Raw genomic sequence first — 9177 nt, 5'->3', positions numbered from 1 at the left:
CACACTGGGTGGACAATTCTCTGTTTAGACACTCAGATATGTCATAGAGGAACATAGCTTTGCACACAAAAACAGCGATTAAACTGAGGACATACATACCATACATATATTTTTAAACATTTATTTATATTTTTATTGGAAAGTCAGATTTACAGAGTGAAGGAGGTACAGAGAGAAAGATCTTCCATCCTCTGGCTCACTCCCCAAGCAGCCACAACAGCCAGAGCTGAGCCATCCGAAGCCAGGAACCAAGAGCTTCTTCCAGGTCTCCAACATGGATGCAGGGCCCCAAAGCTTTGGGCCGTCCTTAACTGCCCTCCCAGGCCACAAGCAGGGAGCTAGATGGGAAGTGGACCAGCTGGGATATGAACCAGCGCCCATATGGGATCTCTGCATGTGCAAGGCAAGGACTTTAGCCACTAGGCTGGGCCCCAGTATGCTATTCTTGCCTGAAAAACAATGTTATTGTTTTAGTTTATCCTTTAGATTCAATATTTGTTTACACTGAATCTGTCTTTTCTACAATCCTTTTATGAGTAGTTTCTTGTCTTGTGTCTAATACAAAGCTGACATACCATAAATTTGAAACACAGCTCAGATTTCAAAGATAAGAGGAAGTGCAAACATTTGTGTATATAGCAGGTAATCACTGATACTGACAATTGGATACTGACAGTATTTTAACAATTAGTTCATAGACTAATAGGAAAGATGAAATACTTTCGTCTTTCTTTAACCAGGCCTCAAATTGTTCTTTTTGCAGCAATCTCCTACCTAGCTACAGTTAAAAGGCAGGCTTTCACAAACACACAGTGTAAAGAGTTACAGCTTTATGCAGCTGAGGACATTTGTAATTCCCTATTGCCAGAGTAGGTAGAAGGGAAGAATTTTTTTTATTTCTACAGCAACAGAGTCAAGAATGTGGCTGATGGTTCTTGTTTTAACTTTGATGTCCATAGAACACAGCAATCCAATCTATTTTTGAGGATGAGGAATTCAACCCTGGGGAAATGCCACAATGTGGGAGAGTCATGTGAATCATCCGTGCATTCTAACTGATGACATCTGACCTGTAAAATGCCACCATGTCCTTTCAAATGAGAGAAGGTTGAACAGAGGTGTGACATGCTTAAGTTGTGCGCATTGCACGGAATCATCCTTACAATAGAAGTGTTTTTTCTTAATGTTTGTTTCCATCAATGTGAGAGGAAGGGTAGCAGCCCGCCTCTCTCATCCCTAAATGCCTTAACAGCCAGCACTGGTTAGGCTAAGGCCAGGAACAAAGAGCTCCATCCTGGTCTCCCACTGCAGTGGCAGGAGCCAAGCACTGAAGTCCCCAGGATACTTTCGCAGGAAGCTGGATCAGAAACAGAGATGCCAGGACTTAGGCTGGCACTCTGATGTGGTGGGTGGGGATGCAAGCAAAAGTCCAACCCACTATACCGCAATGCTGCCAAGTGGTGTTTGTCTTTTTTTTTTCTCCTAGGTTTCTTTTATAATTAATTCAGTGAGAGCTCAGCAATTGCACTTATCAAGTAGCTACTGCTATTTTCCTTTCCTCTGTTCCCATGCACTACTAATAATTTGCTGAGTTTATCAATAACCTTACTTATTCTCTCCAGCTCCAAAACTCTTCAATCTTAGTTGCTAATAGCTATGCATAGCTACTGAGAATTCAATAAATACAATATAAAGTATTTTTTCTCCTTTAGCCCATTTTTTTTCTTTCTAGCTATTTATTACAATGCCCTTAACTTCCTTGTCATAATAGCCAGCTAGCATATATTAAGTTTCCACATTGTGCCAAGCTATCCCCAGGTATTATCTCTGTTCTCATAAGTGAAGTAGGGATGTTATAGCTTCCATTAAGGTAAAAACGTAGAGCCGAGCAACCCTGAGCCCTCTGGCCCAGCAGCTTTAGTCACACCCATCTACTGCCAAGGTTTACTCTTGTAAACACCACAGTTAATTACGTCCAAGCCTCTCTCTTAGGAAACGCTGCAGAACACCTCCTTCCGTTTTCAATATTTCTGTTCCCAGAAGGTAAGCTACCAACTGCCACAACTAGCAAACGCATATTAAAAAAAAAAACCTCAAACAGTAAACAAAATGCACCATAAATTACATTCTGTGAAGATGAAAGAGATTACTTGAGACAACGTTCACACTCTTGAAGGTTTACAACATATTCCAGCCAGAATTTGCCTAAAGAGGGATGTCTAAATTTCTCCCTCCTTCCGCCTTCTAGCTTCCTGTTTGTTCTTTATTATGCAATCAAGAATCACTTATGCTCTACTCTAATAATAAAATATAAACATTCTTTAGCCTGTTACAGAGTTCTTCATCTGGTAGAGAGCTGCTTGATGTAGAGCAGTGGAGGTGAAGCAACAGCTTCAAGGCAGGAGCAGAAGTGGATTTACCAGTAACCTAAACCTGATAAAACCTTAAGCTACACTAACTTGGGCCCTCTTGGGTCCAGTGAAAATCCTTGAGTAATTTTGTATTCATGATTTTGTACTTTGGCTCCTCCAAATCTATTGTAAGCTTCAGGCCTATGCAGCCTCCAGTAATGGGGTATACTAAATAGACTTGTGACCTCTAGAAAAGCTTCCAAAGTGCCGATGGCTTGCTTTACTAGCTATTGTGAGTCCACATGACCGCTCTTTGGCCTTCCCTTCCAAATTATACCAGTAGAATGATCAGAAACGACATTTTTAATTAATAGATTTCCGTTCATACCAGTATTTCAGATTTCTTTCCTCTTGGTTGTAATTGAACAGAGTTCTCATCTACTGGTTTACTCTACAAAGTTCCCAAACTGCCACGTCTGGGCAAGGCCAGCCCTGGGAGGCAAGAACTCAATCTAGCACTCCTAAGTGTGTAGCAGGAGCCTGTGCCATCACTGCTATCTCTCAGGGTTGGCAAGAAGCAGGCACCTGGAACCAGGATCCAGAGTGGTTGTCCAACTCTGGTACTTAAAAATGGGAGATGGCATCTTAACAAAGGCAAATGCCTGCTCTTGTTACTGGATGCTCTTCAATAGTTTCTGTTAAAATTAGCTTTCTGAGTAAGAAGTGTAACTTAAGAGCTGCTTAGTTACTTTGGAAATAGAGCTATTTTACGTATTTCTTGCACCTTCACACTTCCAAAACATGATATTGAGATTTTAAAATAATAATAAAAGCATGACAATTCTGATTTCTTCTTACATGGGAATTTATCGTTATTTGTGAGATACGTCCACTATGGTTTTACTTGAAAACCACAAATAAAGTTTTTTTTAGCAATGGACATTTTTCTTCTTGAGAGATCTGTGGTCAACCTAAACCTCTGACCCTGATTAGATCCTGAGGTTTTCAGATTCAATATTCAGCAAGTACGGAACATTTTTTGGCCGTAAGAAATAATTAAGAACTTCAAAGATAATGCAATTCTCCTGAATCTGCTCCTTTTTTTTTTTTCTGATGGTAATAATCTAATCCATTCTAGTGTCGGGCTTCAACAGCCCCACCATGGTGGAGGTTGAGGCACAACCATTGACACACAATTAATCTTTTGCAAATCTAAGCGATGTTGCTATGGGTTCCTATGCTTTAGGTTTTATTCTTCATCTGCTAGCACTCCAGTTACGGAAATTTTATATATGCTATTAAATGTTTTCTTTTGCCTTACTTCAAATTATCCAAAATACAGAGGAGTAAACGCAAGTTCATTCTACGAGGACTTGGGAACATTAAACAATCATCAAACAGCCACAACTGCCTTGGCCGGCCTGGTATCTTGGAACATAAGAAATGGATTGTTTCAGGAGTGTCACGCTTTGGGCAGTAGATTCCACCTCCTGGAAACCTGACTCATAACAACACGGTGTTCTGAACAGAGATCAGGGAAACACTGAAACATCACTAGGACTGGATGCCCGCACTGGGGAGATGAAGGAGAAATCTAAATGAGCTTTTCTCCTATAAACACAGCGTTACTGAAATCTTGAAGACTACATTTGCTTCCTCAAAAGCACTCTCCCAACGAGGGCCCAAGCCATTGCAATGTGTCCGTGGCAGTGTCATTGCTGGGAGGACGCGCCAAAGGTCACCCAGGGCGTCCCAATCTCTAGCAAGGACTCTTCCTCAGCCTGAGGGTAGGTGTACAGTGATCTGCATTATGAAAGCTTTTAAAGATCCCTGGGGTTGGTCCAAAAATAGCTAATACTGGCTTGATTCATAGAAGAGCATTATACATATGTCAAAATAGCCACCTTCATCCAGGAAGACATCCATCAGGGCTGTTAAGTGCTTGGCTGCCTTCAAAAGCAAGAGAAGGAAGAGCTTTTATTTTTCCAGAGAAAGGGGTAGGAGAGTAAGGAAATGACCAAGCGTGTTAGTATTGTTGTGGTTGTTGCTTAGGTGTTCATTTGAATGCTTATCGAAAAGGAAACATTGTCCTGTCAAAGCCCACTGCAGGGGGAAGTCCCGGAGGTGGCAGCAAGTGAGCAAACCGCAAACCCTTTAACAAGTCTTTTCCAACAGCAGCCTGGCTCAGAGGGGGGCTGTTGTTTCAAACAAGAGCCAATTAGCGTCCAGTTATTGAAGGGCAGATGGTGAAACACAAGAATAATATTGATGGACGGGCTTCCTAAGTGATATCTTTGCCCTCTAATGAGCTGAGTTTGTCAAGGCCGATCATTTTATTTCTTGAGCTCCATTAAATACTGAGCACCCAGGACAAGAATTTAGGCATAATCTCAATCTTGCAAAACAACTAATAGCATTGCTCTTTTGTAGAAAAAGTCATCCTCCCAAACCATTGCCCCTTCTGAGTGATTAGCTCTGAAGCATTAAACTGAAACCTACAACTCCAGCGAAAGGAGAACTGCGGTCCTCAGTAGAATTATTGCAACCTTTCAACCTTTGTGTTTAACTATACACAGAATTTCAAAATAGGGTGCTAAAGCAAGGGAAATGACCTGATCATTGTCTGTAAGCTTCACTTGATGTTATCTCTTTATATTGTATTTTTCCCATGGTTCTGTGGGTCACACAAGAGGCTAATCAACCATGATTGTCTCCAGGAACAAGAAATTACGTGAAAATCAGTTTAGAACAGACAGGTTTCTTTATTTCTTTTTAATCATATGCCCTCCTTGCCAACTGATTTTGTGCTTGTACCTCTTCCAAACAATTAATCTGAAAGTGTTTCATTTAAAAAAAGAAAGGAAAACATAACACCCTGTGTGTGTGTGTGTGTGTGCACATTCACAGGAATGCACTCTGAGCCTCTCCCAGCTTGACTTTGGAAATCAGAATGTAGCCCGAGAAGGTTTTGATGTGCAGCTGGCCCTCTCAGAGACCACTTAGCACACAGGGCCGCCTTTCCTCTTGCTGTCGTGAGAATGGGAGAAACAAGGCCCTCACCACCCAGAAGGCTCTTCTAGGCTGTAGAACTCTCCCACCGTGGGTATCTGGAAAGTGAGTTAACACACAGTGCCCAGGCTCCCCACAAAACCAGTGCACTTTTAAGGCGAGGCAAGTATTTCTTCAGTGACTTGGGCATTTGGCAGCCTGATTTTCTCCCTTACAGCGTTCACATGATTATCCCTACAGTGGTGTACGTGTGTGTACGTGTGTGTACGTGTGTGTATGTGTGTGTATGCAACGTGTTATTTTTGAAGCTAATCGATGTAAACAAATTCCCATGGCAGACTCAAGATAGTCCAAATGGAGGAAGCTGAATCCACTTCAAAGGAAGACGATCAAGATGGAGAGTGAAAGGAAAAGAGGAGCATAGTATGTTTTGTCATTTTTATTACAAAAAAAAAAAAGGGTCCGACCCTTACATGCTGACATTAAATGTCATATATTAGTTCCTTGCAGGCAAACCTTTTAAAAATATACATATTATGTAAATTTACATTCAAGTTTGAGTAACTAATGTCAAGGTTTGGTTTAGAGTCTAATCTTCAACCAAACTCTGGGTTGGCCAGCTTACTAACTAAACAGCAATTGATTGTATCTTCACTCAGGCACACGGAGAGGTAGACATGGCCTTTTAAATAAAAATATGAACAGAAGTGCAAACCTGAAGATCATCATTGAAGCAGCTTAGCTACATCAAGGAGACCTAACTAGCTTTGGTCATCTCATGAAACTGACTGTACCGTAGCCTTGCCCTTTAAATGACACCCGGTGCAGGTGCTTTTGTGAACGATGGAGGGTGGGGAGGGGGCTGGCAGAACTCACCTACTGATGGCCTGCCCCCTCTGTACCCAGGACTTGCAGGGGACTGCAGGAGGCAACAGAACAGCCAACTGGGCCCATATCCCCCCAGATAAGACACAAACAATACATACACCAGTGGCTCAAGAGACAGCAAATTAAGATCTAGACAAATAGTATGGAACTAAGAAGCCTCCTAAAATACATCTTCCCCAGGTGGGATCCCTATGGATTTCTGCCCGCGGCCACCTACACCCTGAGTCTGGAGAGGGGTGGGAGTGGTCTGTGGCTTCCTGAGGACCAAGGTGCCTCAGCCCGGAGCCTGGTCCTCCAGATCCGGAGAAGGGCTCCCTGGGTTCTTGCTGGACTTGGAGGTGTTCGGTCCTGCCACCGGGGGCTGGAGGGAGGTCACTGGAGCAGCCGTGGCCAGGAGCCCTTCTCGTTCCCTTTTCTTCTGTTTCATACGGCGGTTCTGGAACCAGATTTTGACTTGTGTGTCATTCAGCTGCAGGCAGTTGGCTATCTCGATGCGACGGGCTCTCGTTAGGTACTTATTGAAATGAAATTCTTTCTCCAGTTCTGTCAGCTGCTTGGTGCTGAAGTTCGTGCGGATGGCGCTGGACGGATTCGCGGCTCCGTACTCGGCGAGTTTGCCTGCAATTGAAAGAGCGAGCGTCAGTGGGGAGAGGGGAGGCAGGACCACAACTGGGGGGCTAAACTCCCCGCCACAACGAAGACCTTCTGGTTATCTCTGAACCGGCATAGACGCTCCAGGGAGAGCTCCTCCCTGCTCTGGTCCCCGTGCCCAGCGCTTTTCCGAGTCAAAGTAACCCGGGACATGTTCAATGGAATTCGTCCACCTTCTCCCCCAAAATCCAGACTGCCGTCTCCAGGAGCAGTGGCAACCAGCTGCCGCTTGCCCCAGCCCCAGGTGCCTCCATCTAAACCCTACTTCACTTACTTTTCTTAGGAGCGTTCCTTTTCACTTTCATCCACTCGAAGGTGCTGAACGCAGCGGGGAGGCCGGAGGCTGGAGAGGTGGACTTGGGGTAGGTGCCGGGGGCGGGGGACGCGGTCTGGAAAGCCCCAGGAGGACCATCTCCTGGCTCCTTGAGACTTGCCGGGAAGGGGCTGGGTTCGCCGAAGGCCGTGTAATCCACTTGACCGCTGAGGAGGAAGGAGCCGCCGCCCGAGAACACGGCTGAGGCGGCATAGTGGACGTGCGCCCCGCTGTCGTCGGTGGGCCGTCCGAGCGCACCAGGGAAGTCGTACGCGGGGCCGGACCCGAGGAAACCGTAGTCCGTGCTCCCGGCTGCTGCCACCGACGCAGCAGGTGCCGCGCCTGGCTCGTAGGCACCCTCCAGGGTGCACGGTGGGTACCGGGGCGCAACCGCGGGAGGCGCGGATGGCTGCACAGGCGCGACGGGGGACGAAGGCGCGGGCCGAGGGGCGGCCAGGGGCAGGCAGCTGACGAAGGCGCCGTCGCTGTTGCCCAGGGGAAAAGCGGGCTGCAGAGTCACGGGTCGGGCATCGGCACGGCAGAACTTAGGGGCGAAGCTGAGCACGTCGCCGCCGCCCCCACGAGACACGTACTCCAGATAGGAGCTCATGCTTCCGCTTTTCCCCAGCCCCCTAGCCCGCAGGTGGCGGGCCAGGGCCGAGGCGCGGAACCCTGCCGGGACCGTGGCCGTCTGCGCCGCTCCGCCTACCCTCTGTACCCGACCTGCCCTCGCAGAGCCTGGGCGAGCAAACCGAGGATAAATAGTGGCTTAATATACCAGCGGGGGCGGCCACGTGGCGCCCGCCGGCCAATGGGCGCCTTCCCCGCACTGCCCCGACCCGACTGATGCGCGGCTCCTCCCGTCGGCTCCGCAGCAAACTTAGCCAAACCAGCCCGGAGCCCTGGCCCAGCGCCTCCCGCCACGCCCCCCGGCCCCTGAGGAACCTGTGCGCCCGGGGATCGCGGGCGGAAGGGTGGGGCGAGAGCTCGGGACGCCCCGCTGTCCCCTACAGGTATTGGGCGAGGAGGGCGGAGGCAGCTCTGGCCGCGGGAATGAGAGCCTGGGTCGCGGGTGGGGACCTACTTCCCGTTCTGCTCAGATCGCGGGTGGCCAGTCGCACTGTGCAGATTGCAGAAGCCGCGGTGGGGAACGGGGTTAGCGTGGAACTCCGCGCGTGGGGACCGCCGTTAGCTCCAGGCAAGGTAAAGTTACTTCTCTGACTCCTGTGTGCTTTCTTTCCGACTCCTGTGCCTGGGTACCGGTGTCTCCCTTCCCCACGACTGCAGCGGAGATTTGGTTTTTGCGGCTTTTCTCCCCTTCCCTGCGACACTCAGGACTTCACTTGAGGTTGTCAGTGCTGGGTACCCAGGGCGGGACGAAATCTTCCCTCTCACACTAGGTTTTCTTTCCGCGTTACTACACTGAATTCTCTCCCCTCTACGTCTGCTAGCCCTCCATTGGTAACCGCAGGATCAGGGCAAGTGATTGTCAGGTTTTGATTTAGACAAAAGTTTCTGCTTTGTATGGAAGTTTAACATTTTTCCCACGCTCCAGGAGGTGAGAATAAAGAACCCACCTTGGGAGGAGTGCTCATGTTTGGGAGGCTGGCACAAACGCTTAAGTTGGGGGCGCACGGCCTTCCCAGCGATCAAAGGCTTGGGCCTCCTTGAGCTCCAAGCAATTAAAGCTCGTGTTCCATCAGATAAGTGCTGCGTTGTCTCCTGCGAGTGCAATCTGAGGGCTCCATGATGTTAATGGGCTCACGTCTTTCCCTTGATAATAGGGTTTTGTTGACTGAGTGTAGACAGACGGGAAATAAAAGTGCAGTTGGCACAGGAAATGAGTAGATGGGTTGCAAAGTGAGGCTTTACATTGACCAAGCTTCCAACTTCCTTGAGCATTTCTTTTGGGGGAGGGAGTTGCAGGAAACTCACAGACTCAAGAAGCAGGTTGTGGACACGCAG

General features: G+C 47.6%; 1 protein-coding gene across 1 annotated transcript; it reads right to left on the bottom strand.

The window, feature by feature from the left end:
• Positions 1–6522: 6522 nt before the first annotated feature.
• HOXD1 (homeobox D1) lies at positions 6523–7822 on the bottom strand. The gene is made up of 2 exons (XM_040972002.1): positions 7174–7822; positions 6523–6866 (listed from the first exon to the last, which is right to left on the bottom strand). The coding sequence occupies exons 1-2, from the start codon at positions 7820–7822 to the stop codon at positions 6523–6525; spliced, it is 993 nt and encodes a 330-aa protein (XP_040827936.1).
• Between the last annotated feature and the right edge of the window lie 1355 nt (positions 7823–9177).

This window comes from Ochotona curzoniae, unplaced genomic scaffold (genome assembly GCF_017591425.1).
Source record: "Ochotona curzoniae isolate NIBS_2020 unplaced genomic scaffold, NIBS_Ocur_1.0 contig_2210, whole genome shotgun sequence".
NCBI classification, from domain to species: Eukaryota; Metazoa; Chordata; class Mammalia; order Lagomorpha; family Ochotonidae; genus Ochotona; species Ochotona curzoniae.
This window is presented reverse-complemented; position numbering and strand designations above follow the sequence as displayed.

Bases quoted from the DNA above. Each gene is read 5' to 3' on its own strand.
- HOXD1 (XM_040972002.1), bottom strand. From the start codon at position 7,822: ATGAGCTCCTATCTGGAGTACGTGTCTCGTGGGGGCGGCGGCGACGTG. The intron at 6,867-7,173 runs GTAAGTGAAGTA...TTTCAATTGCAG, and splicing joins AAGGAACGCTCCTAAGAAAA to GCAAACTCGCCGAGTACGGA.